General features: G+C 36.9%; 1 protein-coding gene across 6 annotated transcripts in view; it reads left to right on the top strand.

Annotated features, from left to right (window-relative positions):
• Positions 1-20963, top strand: part of FAM135A (family with sequence similarity 135 member A) — a 151261-nt gene that overhangs the window by 59627 nt on the left and 70671 nt on the right. For 4 of the 6 annotated variants that reach the window (XM_034766221.1, XM_034766219.1, XM_034766222.1 and 1 more), the window contains 7 exons: positions 5697-5836; positions 5942-6012; positions 6492-6665; positions 11735-11861; positions 13916-14069; positions 17299-17376; positions 20772-20821. In XM_034766221.1, coding sequence (XP_034622112.1) covers positions 5697-5836; positions 5942-6012; positions 6492-6665; positions 11735-11861; positions 13916-14069; positions 17299-17376; positions 20772-20821 — 794 coding nt within the window. The remainder of the gene's footprint in view (positions 1-5696; positions 5837-5941; positions 6013-6491; positions 6666-11734; positions 11862-13915; positions 14070-17298; positions 17377-20771; positions 20822-20963) is intronic. The other 2 variants (XM_034766223.1, XM_034766224.1) reach the window with 1 other exon arrangement.

Genomic DNA, 20963 nt, shown 5'->3' with positions numbered 1-20963 from the left:
TGTTGATGGCCTGTTTGTTCTTGTGTCAACATTGGCGCTTAACTTAAATAACTCCTCTCCCTCCCTGGTATTTATTCCTCTGATGTGTTTATAGAGAGTAATCATATCTCCTCTCAGCCTTCTTTTGGTTAGGCTAAACAAGCCAAGCTCCTTAAGTCTCCTCTCCTAAGGTAGGTTTTCCATTCCTCTGATCGTTCTAGTAGCCTTTCTCTGCATCTGTCCCAGTTTGAATTCATCTTTTTTAAACATGGGAGACCAGAATTGCACACAGTATTCCAGATGGGATTTCACAAGTACCCCGTATAATGGCAATAACACTTCCCTATCTCTACTGGAAATACCTCGCCTAATGCATCCTAGGATCACATTAACCTTTTTTGTGGCCCCATCACATTGGCAGCTCATAGTTATCCTGTGATTAACCAATACAGCCAGGTCTTTCTCCTCTTCTGTAGTTTCCAACTGATATGTCCCCAGCTTATAGCAAAAATGTTTGTTATTAATCCCTAAGTGCATGACTTTGCACTATTAAATTTCATCCCATTTCTATTGCTCCAGTTTTCAAGGTCCTCCAGATCTTCTTGTATGATGTTCCGGTTTTCTGTATTGTCAAGAACTCCTAACTTTGTGTCATCTGCAGATTTTATTAGCAGACTCCTTCTTTTTGTGCCAGGGTCATGAATGAAAATGCTAAATAAGATTGGTCCCGAGACTGATCCCTGAGAAAGCCCACTAGTAACTTCCCTCCAGCCTGATATTTCACCTTTCAGTATGACCCATTGTAGTCTCCCCTTTAACCATTTCCTCGTACACCTTTCAATTCTCACACTGTATTAATCTGCATCCTCTCCAATTTAACTAATTTCCCATGTGGTGCTGTATCAGTGCCTTACTAAAATCCAGGTAGATTAGATCTACTCTATTTCCTTTGTCTAAAAAATCAGTTATCTTCTCAAAGAAAGAGATCCGGTTGGTCTCGTATAATCTACCTTTTGTAAAACTGTGTTGTATTTTATTTGAATTACCGTCAACCTCTATTTCCTTAACTACTTTCTCTTTCAAAATTTGTTTAAAGACCTTGCATATAATTGAGATCAAACTAATGAGCCTGTAGTTTCCCAGATCGCTTTTTTCCCCTTTCTTAAAAATAGATACTATATTAGCAATTTTGTATCTAGTGGATGGTGTGGATAGTGTTCCCAGCCAAGAAGGTTTGGGGCTGCACATTGAATGAGGAGGATAAAAAGAAAAGCTGAATAACTACCCATTCATTGAATAGGGCAGGGGGTCTTGTGAAAGTAATGTATGTGTAAGTAAAGACTGTGTCATAACTAGGCTTGGAGGGATTAGTTTTTTACTGGTAAATGTAGCTTAATATCAGTTTCACCACCCACACCCATTAATTCCATCAGTAATGATCAAAATTTACAGCAAGGCAAAGTATGAAAAACCTACTTGAAAACTTCTTAGAGTTTGATTTAAGGCTATTTACTTTGTATATTTTGACATATGATGTTGACAATCGTTTGTTTATTAATGTTTATAAAGTTTTAACTTTTTGAATCTTAACGTCTAAAGTCTAAAGAGCCTTCATTAAGTAATTATTGTCTGACACAACCATAATTTCCTGCAACTGTGAAAATTTAAATTGATTAATTTAAAAAAATTAAAAATAAACAGATATTATCAAACGAAATTCAAAGAAAATAAAAATCAAATTCCAACAAGCCTAGTCCATAATGGCTCAATGGGGACGAATTAAGTTTGCAATAGGCAACCATAATTCTGGTATTTCCTAATAATTTCTGATTTTGCAACTTTAACGTTCTTTTAATATATATTTTGTAGACATAATATTAAAAAAATGCCCAAAGACCTCAATCAAGCTTGAGTCTCATTGTGCAATGTACTGTGGAAATACACGGTTCCTTTTTTTTTTTTTTTTTTTTTAGAGTTTACAATCTAAGACCAGTTGTTATATAAAGGATGTAAGGAAAGGGATACAGTCATATGCCCCTGGGAATTGTTCTAACATTATTAGTGCCTACTATCCCAGTCTAATAAATCTGGACAGTTTTAGTTCAGTAGCTGCTCTGAGTCCTTCCTGTTGTGTGGAAATTGCTTGTTATTTTGAGGAAAAGATTAATCAGATTAGGGATGGTCTGGCTGCTTCCATGTTTGTACAAGAATGAATGAATGAATTCTCCACTGATTTTGTTCAGTGATTCCCTAGCTTGATCTTTCAGTCTCCCCCACCCTGAAACTGCATAACCCACAGGAATTAACTCCCTGGAGTGTATCGAAGGTTGTTGAGAGACTAGTCTGAAGAGTCTGTAGTTATTTAAAAAAAAAAAGTATCTGCCTGGGTATCAAAGGAGTAATTTCTTTCTCTGACAATGCTGCCAAGACTTGGGTCAAGTCTGTCGAGTCCTCTGTCACATTGGGTTCCATACATAGGTAACGGGTTTCACTCACAATCACTGCTCTTTGAGTTTGATTTTTATTATTTATTTATTTATTAACGGGGAGGAATGAGGAGAGAGAACTGTCCCAATCATGTAAATGTGAGGGAGGATGATGCAGTAGACGATGCTTTCATAGGCCCCTACTTGATAACTGGGCTTGAGGAATCAGCTCAAAAGGACTCTTCACAGGAATATGTGTTTGTAACAGAATGGTTTGTGGGTGGGCTGGAGATCCTGGGGCTAAGCCAGCCCTGGTTACAAGATGAGCCTCCTGTAAGTGGAATCAGGGGATTCCAATAGAAAAGGTAGCAGGAAGCTGCAAGGGAGTGTGGTTGAAAGAGTAACTGAAACTGCCAAAGGCTGGAAACCTGACAGTAATCTGTGGAAGTTCAGGAGAAAGCTCTCCAGGCAGGGAAGCCTATGAGAGACCCTGCCCAAGGAGCGGGGCTAGACTGGAATAGCCTGTCTGAAAAGGCCTCTGGAGAAGGACAAACTCCAGTCAAGAGATACTGGGAAGTAGGGATGTAAATATCGTTTAAAAAGTTAACCATTTAAAGATTAAAAATATTTTAAGTGGTTAACTGATCAAAGGGCTGACTGGCACGGCTGGGGCTAGGGTCGATCTGGCTGGCATGGCTGGGGCTGGGCTCGATCTCCCGGAGGCTACTGAAGCCAATCCGGATGGTTTTAGGCGGCTAAAAGTCCGGCAGCATAGCAGGGCTAAGGCAGGCTCCCTACCTGCCCTGACTCCTTGCGGTTCCCGGAAGTGGCCAGCATGTCTCTGCTGCCCTTTGGCACAGGCAGGCCCAGGGGGGTCTCTTCACGCTGCCTCCACTCCCAGCACTGACTCCATAGCTCCCATTGGCTGGGAGCTGCGGGGCCAGCGCCTGCGGGTGAGGGCAACATGCACAGCTGCCTGGCCATCCCTGAGCCTAGGAGCTGCTGCTGGACATGCTGCCACTTCCAGGAGCCGCTCCAGGTAAGCACCTCCCGGCTGGAGCCTGCACCCTGAACCCTCTCCCACACCCCAACCCTCTGCCCCAGCCCTGAGCCCCCTCCTGCACCCAAACTCTCTCCCACAGCCTGCACCCTCTCCTGCACCCCAACCCCCTGCCCCAGGCTCATCCCTCTCCCACACTCCGCACCCCTCGGCCCCAGCCCAGAGCCCGTACCCCCTCCTGCACCTCAACTCCCTACCTCAGCACCAGTGAAAGTGAGTGAGGGTGGAGGAGAGCGACGACCGAGGGGTGGGGGGCTGGAGTGAACGGGGGCGAGGCCTCGGAGAAGGGGCAGGGCAGGGGCATGGCCTTGGGGGAGGGGTGGGGAAGGGGGCTGGGAAAGGGTGTTTGGGTTTGTGTGATTAGACAGTTGGCAACCCAAGGTGCTGGAGAGTGACTTCGCGCCATGAGAGAGTGCTCATGGTACTACATTGTGTTTTTCCGTGTGTGGACTTTAAAGATTCTTCTTTGCTGACTGTTGATCTGCCTTGAAAGAATCTATTCTTTCTCACCACCAAACTCATGTAAGCTCAGTGCATCCTCAGCATCATTCTCCTATACCATTCTGGATTGGTGCAGTCTATAAAAGGGACAAGATTTGGGCACCTGTGTAAAGCTGAAAATGTGACTCATTTTGAAGTCATTATCAATGGTGACTATCCCTTGGGATTGATAGGATGCAGCTTGTATAGCTGTTTAATCCAAGAAGAATGCAGAGAGCTTGCAGGGCAGGAGACAGAGAACTTGAATTTGAGTTGGATAGAGCTCATAGTAATCATAAATGTAACTTGAATGTGTAGATATAAACACTTCAATGAACTAATACTTATATTAGTTCCTGATAGATTGCAAAAGGCAAAACTAAAATGTTATCAGGGTTATAGAAGGGCATTGTCTGCCACACTCACAGACTCTAGAAGTGGAAAACATCTATTAGGATATAGCCCCGTCTGCCCATTGAGGATTGTTCCTTATTGCATAGCAGTGCATTTACTCTTATTTTGCCTACTCTAGTTTCAGTGTATTTCCTTGGTCATTATTCAATAGGCTAATGCATTTCACTATCAGTAAATATTTGCTTTTTAAATTGTATCTCATTTATTCCTAGCTAAATCCCTTCTGTTTGCTGGATGAATCCTCTACATTCTGGTCACATCCTTCAAATATTTGTAGACTATTCATTACTTACCCAACTTTTTAAATCTTTCCTTTCAAGTCAGTCTCTCCACTTCTCTAACCATTCTTGCCATATTTCTGTTCACGCATTTTTTTCAGTCCATCCTGTCCTTAAAGTAAATGTGCCATATTGAACAAATATAAGACTTGGATGCGATGTAATGTAGTCACAGTAAAGTGCACATAATTGGAAGCCAAGAACACCTACTTTCTAATTCCAGATCATCCACTGATTCACTCGGTGGCTTTGGTCAAGTCAGTTAACCTCTCTGCCTGAATTTTGCCAACTCTAAAATGTGGGTAATACGTAACTGTCTCACAGGATGCTGAGAGGACTGATTACTTAAAGTTTGTAAAACAATATGGAGATGAAAAGTGCTAAATATCATTGCTTTGAAGATTCAGGCAATCTCAGTGTGCTTCCCATCATTACATATCACTACTTTATTTGGTTTATTAATTAGGCAAAAATAGTTTAGTGTCCTCAATCCACCACATTTTTGATCAGTAGTACATATTTGTATATGATTGAAGAATTTAACTGTACTGTTTGTTTATGATTTCCAATGAGAAAAAAAAGCATGAGACTGTTGGATCTTATAAGGGAACAAAGAGGAAGTAATATATTACAGGTTTAGCAAACATTTAACTACCCTCTTCTCATTTTAAATCACTCCCGAAGAATCACTTCTAAGCCAGTGCCACAGGAAGTGAATCAACAAATACACATGTATATTACATTATATAATATAATTTTAATTTTAAAAAAATCTGACTGCACTGGGTTACACCTTTGCTCAGTAACTCTGTAATCTGATTGCTGTAACCCCCTATTCTTCCTGCAGTGTCCCCTCTCTCTGGTTTTATTGGCTCACTTCATTGCATCATATCTGAAATTTGATAGAAATTCTTCGAGATTAGGACCTTGGCTGCTGTAAGGTATCTAGCACACATTTGGATGCTGTAAAATAATCATAGGTTTCAAAGTAGAGCAAAAGAATATTTTCATTATTTTCACTGTAGTCTTTTAAAACTTCAATGTCTGCTTGATTTTCAGGTGCTGATCTTGCCTTTCCAGCTTCAGTCCATGACAATGTAATTTGCAGTAAAACATTTCAAATTCTTTACAAAAATGAGGAGGTTTCTGTGAATGATGTTATGATCTTCAAAATTAAAATGCTCTTAGATGAACGGAAGGTAATCTGCCATTCAAGTATATTTAACTATTCAGATACTTCAGATCCTTTAGGCATAATTTGCAAAATACTGAACATAATTGTCATGTTTTTAACTCCTTTTCAGATTGAAGAATCCCTTAATGAAATGAATTTCCTGCTATCCTTAGATCTATACTTCACAGACACAGATTATTCGTAAGTTTAAAAATAATATATATTTTATTAAATAAGTGAAATGCCTGTTAACTGCTTTTTTTAAATGGAGAGATTAAAATTATAACATCTTACATACAAAATATTGCTCAAACATTTTTAAAATCTAGAATGCTTAATTTATTTTAAATCAGCTATTCATATATTAGAAGTTTATTTGTATGGGCAAGAAAATCTGGTTAATCTCTTGAGACAGCTTGCAGACTTTAATTACTGTGTTTAGGAGAGATTTCTTGTTGTTTACCTATTCATCCTGCTGTTCCCTTTTAGAGATGTAATTATATTTATAAATGATATGGTATAAAACAATACTATATTTAATATATTAAAGTTATTGAAGACCAATATGGCTGTGGCCTTGTGTCGTTTAAATAATGGCTTGCTGTTTCTTGTATTGGGGATTTTATTATTGGATGACTTAAAACATTGTTCCAGTAATTACACTTTTTTTTTTTTTCAAGGCCAGATGATCTGAGCACACTGCAACTAATTAGTAGCCGAACTTTAAAGTTGCACTTTAGCTTACACCAGGGCCTTCATCACTACGTCAATGTTATGTTTGATTACTTCCACCTCTCTGTCATATCTGTTACAGTCCATGCTTCTTTGGTTGCTCTACACCAGCCATTGATAAGGTAATATCCCATTAATAAGATTCAATTAATGTATTGGATTATTAGTTATTATAACTTACTTGAGTAAGTTTATGTTTATGATGTATTGTGCTTTATGATGTTCTAGATTAGAAGCTGTTTTGGTGGTTTTTTGTTTTTTCCTAAAACTGTGAAATTTTGAGTTCTAGTTTGTGCTAGAATAAAAGGAGTGCAGGTGGTAAAACACAGCTAACTGTAGTAATTTAATACACCCAAGAGAAAAGAAGTAGAGAGCAAGCAATATTACCCTCTGCTAGTGTTCATATAATCTGTAGTTAGGGTGAGGTGATATCTATTCATTTTATTTATCTTTTTTATCCATTTTATTTGAATTGAGCTGACTCTCAATGGCTTGTTGAGCTAGTACTCTTTCCTGATTTCTACACTTTGTACTCCAGAATCTGCTTTCATTTTTTTATTACATCTCTAGCCTTCATAGATGTGAAGAAAAGCTATACAATGTGAACACAGTATAACCAGTATGATAGTGTCTTTTTGAGTGTTCAGGCAGCTTGAAAAAGTAGCTGAGGTGTAAACTTCCATTGATTATTTAAATTGACAGTTAACTCTGAAGCATAGTGACACTATCCACATCAGCTTTAACTATTACATAGATTATCAAAGGATATGCCAGAAAGAAGAGGGATAATCCTGTTATGAATTGAGCATAGTCTACTGCATGTGATGCTTCATTTTGTCCTGGGTGGAGGAGCTTGGGAGAGTAACACCACTTCCCTCCCCCCACCCCCCAGTGTGGGGGAAGGGATAGCTCAGTGGTTTGAGCATTGGCCTGCTAAACCCAGGGTTGTGAGTTCAGTCCTTGAGGGGACCACTTTCGGATCTGGGGCAAAATCAGTACTTGGTCCTGCTAGTGAAGGCAGGGGGCTGGACTCAATGACCTTTCAAGGTCCCTTCTATTTCTAGGAGATAGGATATCTCCATTAATTATTATTATTAATTATTATTAGTGTTATGTTATAATTATTTTTTGCAGGAAGACACTGTGGAATAATGAATAAAGGAGTATGTGGGCTTGTACATTCTCATTCTAGCAGGGTTTGGAGTGACCCTGTATTTGGTGGTATTCTCTACTGGTACCTTTCTGATGGCCTTACCAGTATGTGTTGAATTAAAGTGTTTATTTTAAGAGTTTCTTTTTCTTATTTACATGACCATACGAAACTTACATTTCAGTAATCTAACTGATGGAGCTTTAAAAGTGTTGTGTTAGGTTGTCTGCAGCTATGGAAAAACCTACAAACCAACCTTTTTTTAAAGTAGTATATATATTTATGCAAACAGGTAAACTAAACTAATAATGCCAAATTAACAAAACAACCATCTATTCCTCTCCCCTCCCCCCCCCCACATACAAATAAGCAATATCATGCTCTGTAGCCTACATTTATATTCTACATCTGTACTATTGTGACTCAACAACAAAAATAGGACTTAACTGAGCAGCTTTTACCATTATTGCAGTAAGAGAACCTACTGCATGGTTTTATTTGAATATTTATTATTTGTATTACAGTAGTACCTAGATGTCCCAAATGAGAGCAGGGTCTTATTGTGCTTGGTGCTGTACATACACATTTTAAGAGACTATAGTTCACCCTTTATCTTGTCTATTTAGAAAGAAAGTATTGTTTCCCTTGCCATTACAAAGATCAGAACTGAGGAAAGAAACATTAAGGGTATGTCTATACTGCACACTCCTTACAGCAATGTGTAGAATACATACACTGCATGTCCCTCTAGAATGTTTGTAAATAGCAACATAGACAGTGAGGCACTGCTTATGTGAGTAAAGACACATCAGAACCCTTAGGGTATGTACCCTACATGGTTCTCTATGCTCTCAAGTAGTGCCTCTCCTGTGTACCCTGCTATTTTTAGCAGTGTAGTATCCTGCTTCTTCCCCACTGTGGGAGCCTTTCCCCACTGCCAGAGTCTCTCTTTTTGTGTTGGAGAAAGGTTCTGACAGCTCCCTGCTGCCAGAGCCTTTCTCTGCTTCAGGGAGCTGCCAGCCCCTTCCCCTGCTACCTCGCTATTGCCATAGAGACCGTCACTAACTTGTGTAGCTACAAGCCACAGTGTGGATGAAACTTGCTTTTCATTCTGGTGTGTAGCTACAAATACAGTAACTCCTCACTTAACATTGTAGTTATGTTCTTGAAAAATGCGACTTTAAGCAAAACGATGTTAAGCAAATCCAATTTCCCCATAAGAATTAATATAAATCAGGGGTTAGGTCCCAGGGAAATTTTTTTCAGCAGACAGACACACACACACAGAGTATAAGTTTTAAACAAACAATTTAATAGTGTACACAGCAGTGATGATTGTGAAGCTTGGTTGAGGTGTGAAGTGAGAAGGTGAAAGAGGGTGGGATATTTCCCAGGGAATGCCTTGCTCTAAATGTTGAACTAGCACTCAGATCATAACAACAAGGAGTCCAGTTGCACCATAAAGACTAACAGATTTATTTGGGCATAAGCTTTTGTGGGTAAAAAACCTCACTTCTTCAGATGCATTTTTGTGGATACAGACTAACACTGCTACCCCCTGATACTTAGCACTCGGATGAGCCCTTAAGGGTTAATACGTTGTTAATATAGCCTCACACTCTACAAGGCAGCACAAATGGAGGGAGGAAACACAATAGATGCATGGCAGTGGCCGCAAACATTCCCTGCGGAAACTGAACGTGATGATGAACTCACGCTATCCAACTGGAGCACATCAATCCCTCCACTTTCCAAAGTGCTGGGTGGTGCATGTGTGTGTGTGAGACACAGACACACACACACCGTGTGTGTGTGTGTGTGTATGAGAGAGAGAGAGATAGACGCGCGCATTTCCCTCTAAGACGTGACACCCCCCCCCAAGTACACTGCCATTTTAAGTAGATCAGCAAGTTGAGACAGCAACTGCTGCCAGCAAGCTCCCTCCGTCCTGAGTCCTGTTGTGTCCCCCTCGCCGCTCTGTGGAGATGGGGTACAGGAACGGGGAGAGGGGGACACCCTGACATCAGCACCTTCCTCCCCCCCACGTCCCCTGCACAGCAAGCAGGAGGCTCCCAGGAGCAGCTCCAAGGCAGAGGGCAGGAGCAGCACACGGCAGTGGGGGGAGGGACACCAGAACTGCCCAGCAATTGATAGCCTGCTGGGCGGTTGCCGCACAGGGAACTTGGGGGAGCTTATGGGGGGCTGCCAGCCCACCCTGGTTCCAAGCCCCTACCAGCTAGCTCCAACAGGCTGCTCTTCCTGCAAGCAGTGGACAAAGCAGGCGGCGGACAAACAATGTTATGAGGGAGCACTGCGCAACTTTAAACGAGCACATTTTCTAATAGATCAGCGATGTAACAACGTTAAGCGGGATGACGTTAAGTGAGGAGTTACTGTACCCTGCTCTCTGGAACCCATGGTGTGCAGTGTAGACATAGCCTTAGTGACCAACCCAACTTTCACAGAAAGTCTGCAACAGAGCTTGGGAACTGAACCCAGATTACCAAAATCTCAGAGCAGCATCTTAACGACAAGATCATCCTCCTTTTACCATCTCCTTTTTAGAATATACATTCTGTTTGTGACCCTGACTACATCTTCTTTATTAGTTTTACAATACAAGTCAACAATGGTGCTGAGTCTGGGACTAACTCAGAAACACTGTTAAAGTTCATTTTTATGCAGTTCTCTAAGTAGATATATTACGTCAATGTCTTTGACCTTAGTAGGTGACTTTTATACTTTCTCTTGCAATACAGCAGTTTATGCTGCAGACTAGTCAGAGAAAGTGGTGGCTCATCTACTCGTAGTGATTTACTGGAAGAAGACTATTTGGTTCAAACGCAGAAGCCAAAAGGATTAGCTGCTGAATGTGGTTAATGGCCAATAGACAAGGAGGTGCCTGCAGCAGCTGCTATTAGTGCACTTGCGGTTGCTGTCATTGCTGCCTTGACCTTGTCCCTGACCTTTTTCTTTGAGGTTCTTGTCACTGCCACAGTGGCATTAACTTCTGCCCTGCCTTTTTATTGGTCATCCTTTGCCTAATCTCCTAAATGTGCAGGAGTCAATAGATTCTGTCTTCAAACACCTTCCCCAAGTTCTCTTAAACTGTTCCTCATATGGGGTTGGGAGGGGGGAGGCGGGGGAGAATCACAATTTTTTTTGTTTACAGAACACGTCAAAAACAAGTGTGGTGGGTGGAAAAACAAACATCATCACACTAATAGTACTGATTTTGTTTCTTAAACACAGATTTTTCTTTAAAGTATGTTTCTTTGCTTTCCTCCCCCCAAATCTTCAAATACTCCATGCCAGCTCCTTCTCTTTCCCTGAACTCTTCCTCATGAGTTCCAATGCACAGTGTACACGTGTAAATGTCAGTCCTCAAAACGATATTACAGGAAGGTGAATTTATTATTTAAGCTGCAGTATCCCCTTAGTTATGGTGCACAAATTTCATATTTGCTAGCAAAAACTGTTCTTATTTGTATGTCTGATGTTTTCAGAGAATCAGGGTAATATCCTTCCATGGCACCTTTATACAATACTGGCAAAAATTTTGAATTTGCTGGTGTTCTGTGTGTACAAATTTTTCCTCCCAGTTTTGGCTCTTACAGTGGTGAGTGAATGGAGCAATTTAACTTTATATCTCATCTCAGTATAATGTGAAAAGACACTAAAATGAAGTAGAAATTTTCATATTGCTATAGTCATCATTGGAGCAGAATGTTACCAGTTCACCCAGAAATATTTTTAAATACTTTTAAAAATCTAATTACCCAAGGTGTCCTTTTTAAATACTTTTCAAGAAATTTTCAACAAACAAGCTTTGCAGTTGTTGTAAGAACGTACTCAAAACCAGTAATTACCTGAACATCTTGATTCCCTCTGACTTCCATTAAAAACACAAATGATTTGTGTTAAGAATTTCTGCTACTATGATAAATAATTGTGGCATACACTCCTTATTACATGTGTTCAATTCACTTTGTGTTTATAATCAAGTGGATATTTTTCTCTATTTTTAAATGGTTCTGGCAGCTTTCCCCGCCCCATGAAGAATACTTGGTTAAACAGGAACACACCAGCACAGAACAGGGACACTGTGATTCCTACTCTTGAAAGTGTGGTCTTCGGCAATAACTATACAAAACAATTATCAGCAGATGTAAGAATATTATTGATTGACTATTTTATTTATAATATTTCTGATCTTTATTGGGTAATAATTCTTTTTGAATGGTAATAAAGGGCAAACGTAATTAAAGGCACTTTACTATGCCTAGTGACATGCCATAAAGGGAAGAATTTTACCAAAAGGCTGTGATATATGTTTCAAGTTCCCTTTTATAGAAAACTTAAAATATTTAGTGTAGGGCTGTTGATTAATCACAGTTAACTCACGCAATTAACTCAAAAAAATTAATCACGATTTAAAAAATTAATTGTGATTATTTGCAGTTTTAATTGCACTGTTAAACAATAGTATACCAATTGAAATTTATTAAATATTTTGGGTTTTTCTACATTTTCAAATATATTGATTTAAATTACAACACAGAATACAAAGTGTACAGTACTCACTTTATATTATTTTTATTACAAATATTTGCATTGTAAAAATGATAAAAGAAATAGTATTTTTCTATTCACTTCATACAAGTACCATAGTGCATCTTTTTATCATGAAAGCGCAACTTATAAATGTAGATTTTTTTTTTTTTGGTTACATAACTGCACTCAAAAACAAAACAGTGTAAAACTTTAGAGCCTACAAGTCCACTCAGTCCTACTACTTGTTCTGCCAGTCACTTAGAGAAACAAGTTTATTTACATTTACAGGAGATAATGCTGCCCGCTTCTTGTTTACAATGTCATCTGAAGGTGAGAACAGACATTCTTATGGCACTTTTGTAGCTGGCATTACAAGGTGTTTACGTGCCAGATATGCTAAACATTCGTATGCCCCTTCATGCTTCGGCCACCATTCCAGAGGCCATGCTTCCACACTGATGATGCTCGTTAAAAAAATAAAGCGTTAATTACGTTTGTGACTGAACTCCTTGGTGGAGAATTGTATGTCTCCTGCTCAGTGTTTTACCTGCTTTTTGCCATATATTTCATGTTATAGCAGTCTCGGATGATGACCCTACATGTTGTTCATTTTAAGTACACTTTCACTGCACATTTGACAAAACACAAGGTACAAATGTGAGATTTCTAAAGATAGCTACAGCACTCGACCCAAGGTTTAAGAATCTGTAGTGCCTTCCAAAATCTGATTGGGACGGGGTGTGGAACATGCTTTCAGAAGTCTTAAAAGAACAACACTGAGATGTGAAAACTAAAGAACCTGAACCACCAAAAAAGAAAAGCAACCTTCTGCTGGTGGCATCTGACTCAGATGATGAAAATGAACATACGTTGGCCTGCGCTGCTTTGGATCTTATCAAGCAGAACCCACCATCAGCATGGACGCATGTGCTCTGGAATGGTGGTTGAAGCATGAAGGGACATATGAATCTTTAGCAAATCAGGCAGGTAAATATCTTGCAATGCCGGCTACAACAGTGCCATTCAAACTTCGGTTCTCACTTTCAGGTGACATTGTAAACAAGAAGTGGGCAGCATTATCTCCTGCAAATGTAAACAAACTTGTTTGTCTGAGCAATTGGCTGAACAAGAAGTAGGACTGAGTGGACTTGTAAACTCTAAAGTTTTACATTGTTTTATTTTTGAATGCAGTTGTTTTTTGTAGATAATTCTGCATTTGTAAGTTCAACTTTCATGATAAAAAGATTGCACTACAGTACTTATAGTAAGTAAATTGAAAAATACTATTTCTTTTGTTTTTTACAGTGCAAATATTTATAATAAAAATAAATATAAAGTGAGCACTGTACATTTTGTGTTCCATGTTGTAATTGAAATCAATATATATGAAAACGTGGAAAACATCCAAACATTTTTATATAAATGGTATTCTATTATTGTTTAGCAGTACAATTAATCGTGGTTAATTTTTTTAATTGCTTGACCGCCCTAATTTAGTGTGTTTATCTTTTTTGTGAGATTGCACTCCAGTGGAAATTGCAGGCCCATGGATGAGTTTCAGTTTCAGATGAGTTTGGGGTGGAGAATGATCTATAGAAAATCTTTTTAGTTATTCTGCTAGTGCAATTTTATAGTATGTAATTAATATGTATACTAATCCTTTTTTAGGGTTGCAGTTTTGTGATTGCGGAGTCCTTCCTGAATCATGCCTACAATCTCCACTATACACTTTGTGCCAGTTTGCTGCTTGCATTTAAAGGGTTACACAGCTATTTCATCATGGTAGCAAAGGAGCTCCCCTCCTCTCACCGAATAGAACTGGGTATGCTGAACACAAGAAAATAAATCACTTTATTTTCTATCACAAAGATATTTTCTGTCTTCTTGCTGTGCTCCTTAGAAAAGCCTGTTTTCTCTCCCTTCTTCTAGACTGAAATATAATTCATCTTACATCTTGTACCTGTTGTGCACCTGCTATTTTACTACTGGAATTGAAATGAGTCTTATAGTAATGATCAGAAATATAACAAAAAACACTACCATCAAGTTAATAAGATTTAAAAACTGGCTTTACATGATATTAAATTATTTTCTTGAAGCTTTTTCAAATCATTACATTAGTACTAAAAATATTTGAAGCAAATCCCCACCCTAGTCTAAATACTGTATTATGCCTATGTGCATGCTGTAAGGAATCATGATTGTTGTATATAAGTAAGTTTAAAGTTTGATTCTAAAAAAAAATTCTAAATGCTGTAAGTTTTGATTTGAAAAGAACATCATGAGGAAAACTTGAAAATAAGGCCTCAAGAAGAAATTATTTCTAAGTCAATTTTTTGTTTTTTAAAGGCTGGATGCTCTTAAATTGACATAATATTAATTGTCTGAGACTTCGGAAAAACAGATTACACTATGGACTAAATCTATGTAACTGAACAGTCAGTAAGATTATGCTTAGTTTTGAGAGTAGCCACTTTCTCGTCATGATTAAAATTGAACAGTTAGAGAACATATTTCTACGATGAGAAAGCATGCAAGGGGACTCGATAAATTTTATTAATTTTAAAGAGACTGACTAGAGTTTGAATCAGCCACCTTTTGCAAATGGAGCTAAGGAAATACTGCTTAAAAATATAGTTCTAATAATAGGTCTGTTCTACAATAGGAATTTACTTTAGTATATCTTTGACTCTCAGGAGTGTGAAAAATCCATGCCCCTGAGAGACATAGCTATACAGACCTAACCCCCAGTGTAGACAGATCTAGGTCCCTCTCAGGGAGGAAGATTACCTGTGCCAATGGGAGATCCCCTCCCATTGGTGTAGGCAATGTCTATGCTGTAGCATTTTAAGTGTAGACATACTCTAACATGCAAGATTAGTACTAAGCTAATGTCTGTTTTGAGTTGTAGAACCAAAAAGATGGCATAGGTGTAAAGGGATAATACATTGGCATTCTTAAAGACCACGAGAGTTTACATCAAGCATGTTTGTGTTGAACATCAAAACTTTTTGGCTTTAAAAAAAAATGGGGGGGAGGACATTTTGGAATCCATGAGTATGTTATTTGATAGGGGTTACCATTTCGTCTACTGTTAATTAGCTTTGTCTGTTAACATTATAGGATGAGTAATCAGTAGGCATTTACCATGCAGGACTTTGAGACATGAAAAGTGTTGGCAAAAAAATGAAAGAAAAGAATTTATTATATGAGGAATACCCCATAAATACAGTATAACCTCAGAGTTACAACACCAGAGTTATGAATTGACCAGTCAACCACACACTTCATTTGGAACTGGAAGTATACAATCAGGCAGCAGCAGAGACAAAAGAAGAAGAAAAAAAAGCAAACACAGTACAGTACTGTGTTAAATGTAAACTACCCCCCCCCCCAAAAAAAAGGAAAGAGGCATTTTTCTTCTGCATAGTAAAGTTTCAAACCTGTATTAAGTCAATATTCAGTTGTAAACTTTAGAAAGCACAAACATAACGTTTTGTTCGGAGTTACGACCATTTCAGAGTTATGAACTACCTCCATTCCCATGGTGTTCATAACTCTGAGGTTCTACTGTAATCTATTTGATATAGTCTTTTTTTTCCTGCATAAAAATTTATGTTCATTAAAGTACCATTTACACTAGAAACTAGGCTTTCTATCAACAAGAACAGGAGCAGTGCTTATAGTCACAGTGCATAGTATATTGTGTGCCAATTACTTTAATCCTCCTGTGGCGGGGTGCACCCTTTTTATGTGAATGACTCAGCTTTTAGTAAGGAAACGCCTTATGTGCCAAATAGTATCTATTGGTTTTACTCTTTATGTAAAGTTATGCTTAGAATACCAAAATTACTTAATTGAAACTCCAGATTCAACTCCTGAATGAATCACAGCTTTTCCTTCAGTTCCCTAACACAAAATTTCTATATAATAAAATAGAAACCGGGATTTGAATAATACAGCTGTAGAGTATCATTCAAGGCCCATTGAAGTCAGTGTAAAGCTTCCCATAGTGTTACGTGGGTTAGGCTCATACTTACTTTCAGAATCTTAATTTACTTTGAGATTCTACAAGTTTGAACAGAAATAATCAAAAATAATATATTTAGTGCTTTGAAAATGGACTTGTCTTCTATATATACTATACATTTATTGATGATATTTTCTATATTTTAATTTTTTCTCAATCTTTACAGTTTAGTATGTAATATCTTTTCTTTTTTCTTGTCTGTGAATTTTTTTTCTGTTAGTTCTGTTATATTGTGTATACCTATATCTGGACTATATGACAATAGTGACTAAAGCTGTTTATACAGATACTAACATTGCTAACATTATTCACTTTTTGCTTCTGGAAAATAACCATTACTGATAGCTAAGAACAAGGACTGTTTTCTTTAAAAACTAGCAATAATCAGAGACAACTGCACTTCTGTAAAAATTAAAAAAAACCTTTCACACTAGATTTTCACATTCTATAATACACGTTTTATTTTTGTCATTTGTTATTACTGTTTATTTTGAGTTTTTACATGGTAAAGTATATTTTATATCCGAGATTCAAATAGACTTTTGGGGGGGAAAATCCCAAATTCTTTTTAGATCTCATAAAAAGTATTGTTATTCTTTGTTTTAAATAAAATGTCTTTATCTTGCTTTAATTTTGTTTCTTTTTTGTTCCCTTAATTCTATGATGTACATTTTTATTCATTTCAAAATGTTGATCTGTATTTTTTTAAACAAATTGAATTTGCAATAGCATACGAAAAATACTGTTGGACTTTATAAATAAACTTAATTGTTAGCATTTGATCAATATTCGTTTTTAAAAAACAAAACAGGCATTAGAAAATTTCAAAAACAGCGTTAATGTACATCATGAGTAACACCTAATCTAGAAACTTTACTAAAATTATATGCTTTAATGTTCTATTCTAATTGCACTAATTTCTAGGCTAGCAATAAACTTTCTTACTAACTTTAAGGCAAATAAGCACAGATTGAAAAAAGAGTGTAGTAACTAGTCATCTGTGTGCAATCCTTATAACTAGCCAAGGCCAGCATGCAGGTCCTTTATGAACGCCTTCTCAGAAGAAAATATCCACGAACCCAGAGAGACGCCTGTCTAGGTATGTTTTTAAAGCAGGTGATATAATCCCTTAGATTTTTATTATTAGTGCAGAGTATTTTTGTTTCAGGTTTAAGGAAGAGCAAAAAAAACTAATCAATTGAACCCTGATGCAAGTGTGTGGAACTCCAGTGAAAACAGTGGCTGGACTAAATCTAGCACTGTATATCAGTGGAATGAGCTACCACTATTGATATGCAGTTTAGTTTCTTTCTGTTTAATAAAATAGAAGTGATTGATTAGTTAAATGGCTTCAGCTGATTTGAAATCAAATAACTGGAGAAAACAAGAATTTCATTTAGCTTCATTAATTGGTACAACTTTAAATTTCTAAAGATGAATGTATTTTCTTCCTGGGGAATCTTCCATGTCTCTGCTGGAGCCCTCCCGACTTGTTTTCTCTTATTTCTAAACCAACTTGTTCTCAAGGCTTAAATTGCAGCTGTTCTCTTTTTGGAGATTGTCAGCACTGTTCCATAAGTGGCCAGGGGAGGATGATATTGTAGCACACTCCAGCTCAGATGTGGGGAGAGAGAAACTGGTCCACAAATCAGTCACAGGTCTCTTACATGGCAGTGCAGAGAGTTCTAGTAGGCCTAGTGTAGACCAAGTATGACTGTGTTTTGTCTGGAATTTTTTACTGTTTTTTTTTAACCAACGATCCAGCAAAATCCTATCAAATCATTGCTGGATGAACATTACCGTTACAGAATATTTTACTTTATAAGGTGATATGATTGAAGGTTAGTTGTATTCAGCTAATTATAGTATTACAGTTTCAATTTCATCTTTCAACTTGTTCCTCAAAGTTTTATAATTGGGGTGTAAAATCAATTTTGGGTTGCAGTTGACATGCATGATAAACCTTGAGCATGATGATGGTTGAATAAGCCAAATAATTTTTTTCACAAGTAACTGAATTTGCATGGTCCCACACACAACTGAAAATGTATCTCAGATGACAAATTTTCATTTAAGTTGTTGTGAGAATGGGATAATTATCTTTATCAGCCATTTAGATTATACGAGTGTATGTAATTGTTTTTAATTGCTGTTTTTTACTAGTTTCTGACAACTTGCATTACTACAAATTGAAAGCTTGGTTTCTCAAAACGAAATAGGCTTTTAGTTATGTAGATTAGGTCATTTGGTGTTACTTTCAAGCTTTTTTGAAAATAGGTATTTTAAATACATTTTTACCCAAAACATTGTAAGAAATTCATTAATATAAATTAAGTAAATGTTTGTCATTCTGTAAATATTAAGTATATCCTAAAATTTTTATAACAGGAGGTTTTGTGTTAACTCATATGTTTCCATGAGAGAATGTATTTCCTCACTGTCCTTCATTTTTATGATATTGCAATGTTTCAAAAATGGAATTAACCATACAAATTGAACACAAAAATTAATTTTGCGGTATATTCTGCCATCCTTATTCATGCAGCCTGAAGTAAGATGGCAGAATGTTCCCTAAATTAGTGTTTGTATACAGATTAGTCTAGGGTAGTTATCTGGTATTCCATTTTTTGAAATACCTACAATATCATGAAAATCAAGGACAATTGAAGAAATAAATTATCTCCTGGCAATATAAATCAGTGAGATTACTGAGAGTTTATGATGTGAGGCTCATGCATAAATCTTTGTAAGAACTGGACCTTACTCTGCAAACAGTCCTGTTAATTTCACCACTAAATTTATTCTTATTAAACAGTGTGAGTAAAGATGGCACATAAGAATGTCCAAAAAGTAGAATGTTTATAAATAAGTCATCCACATTTTGTGATCTAATTTCAAGCTGCTGTCATGTGTGATTTCACAATATTGACAACTTGAAATGATGAAGAGTAGTTCTTTTTGAACAAATATGTATTCCCTGAATAATTTGAATCAAGGTAACAAAAGTGGTAACTTTGGTAGCCTGGCCAACTTATTTGACAAGGTATTTCATCTGAGAGAATTCTTTAAAAATAGATTCTTTTTGAGTAGGTGAGAAATATGCAGTTGTTTTGTAAGTGTTCTTGGCATTCAGTTGCTACCCTCTTTTTTATTTAAATAGGTTGTGTCCCATTCTCAGCCCTGCACATGATCAGATTCTACTGTTTAGAGCATAACTCTTTCAAAAGAAAAAATGCTGCCATTCCAAATGTATAGAGAAAATAGTTCTAATTGTTATTTATTTCAGAGCTGCAGTATTTCTGATAACGTCAGTTGGCAGATATTTAAAAGAATAGTTTTAAAGAATAAATATTTTAAAAGTGCGTAAGCCCCTTTTCTAATTAGACTTAGGCTCTTAAGTCATTTAGATGCTTTAGAAAATTTTATGCGAAATGTTTATTTTTACACTATCAAGTATATAAATACATTAGATGTACAACAATACAAATGCTTATGTACATACAAAACAGTGTCTACACAGACTTCTTAAAAGAATAAATTAAAGTTTTAATTATTCAAAAATTGTCTATTGATATGAAAGCATTTTAGTCCAGAAGTTTTCTTTAGTTGAGAAAAATGAACAATTTATAAAGTTCAGAAAATAACTGTGAAACAGCTCCAGAAAACACTTACACGTGTGAGTATTAGTCATGCAAGCAATCCCACCAACTTCAACAGGACTACTTATGTGCTTAGTTTTTCACATTTAGAAGGGGATTGAGGCCTGTGTGTTACCTGAAAGAAGGAATGTACATCATATAATCAACCCTTAGGCCCTGATCCTGCAATCCAATCCATGAAAATGAGTCCTATTGAAGTGAGTGAGGCTGTGCAGGGGTCCAGCCACACTGATCTGATTGCATCATCATGACCGTAGTCTTGATTTAAATCATGAACTTCAAATCACTAAGATACAAATGTCAATTCCATTCTATTATGCTGTTTTACTTTAAAGGGATATCATCAATTAAAAAAATCACACTTCTGTATGAAAATGTTTTACCTTAAGTTGTAATAGGTAATATCTAAGGTTACTAAGATCAAAGGAAATTTTTTTCTCTCTTTATCAATAGGTTTTCTTTGTGTATTTGTCAGCATACCATGTGTCCCTGTTCCCTCAGTATTGTCAGTTACTCATTTCCCATTGTTTTTATAAGTCTTTCAAACAGCTACAGGAGAGATTTTTTTAAAAACAGGCAAATGTAATTATAAAATAAAATGAAACAATAACATAAAGACTCCGGGCCTTAATAATTAGTTGAAACGTTGTAGCTCAGATTTTGAAATATACTAGATTTCAAATTAATGGTACTACTTTAAATGACATCAAGTTTTCTTTGAGTCTTTTTTATTAAATTGCTTTATGAGGGAAGTTGATTTGTTCTACAAGTTGGAAAATATGGGTGTGAATTTGGTAAAATATAATTTCATGCATATGCATCCTAATCTTTCCAGAGAACATAGATGTAGAAGCTCGCCTTACAGAACTGTGTGAAGAAGTAAAGGTACTTTTTGTCTTTTATTCATAATAAATGTAAAATAAGTTAAAAGCAAAGTATTTTCTATCAGTATTTCATAGATTGCTGCAGAGAAAAATTATTGATTTTGGTAATTTATTTTCTGTGTTGTTTGTTGCTTATTCCAAGA

Source organism: Trachemys scripta, chromosome 3 (assembly GCF_013100865.1).
Source record: "Trachemys scripta elegans isolate TJP31775 chromosome 3, CAS_Tse_1.0, whole genome shotgun sequence".
NCBI classification, from domain to species: Eukaryota; Metazoa; Chordata; order Testudines; family Emydidae; genus Trachemys; species Trachemys scripta.
The sequence above is the reverse complement of the archived record's forward strand: the minus strand, read 5'-3'. Positions and strand labels throughout refer to the sequence as shown.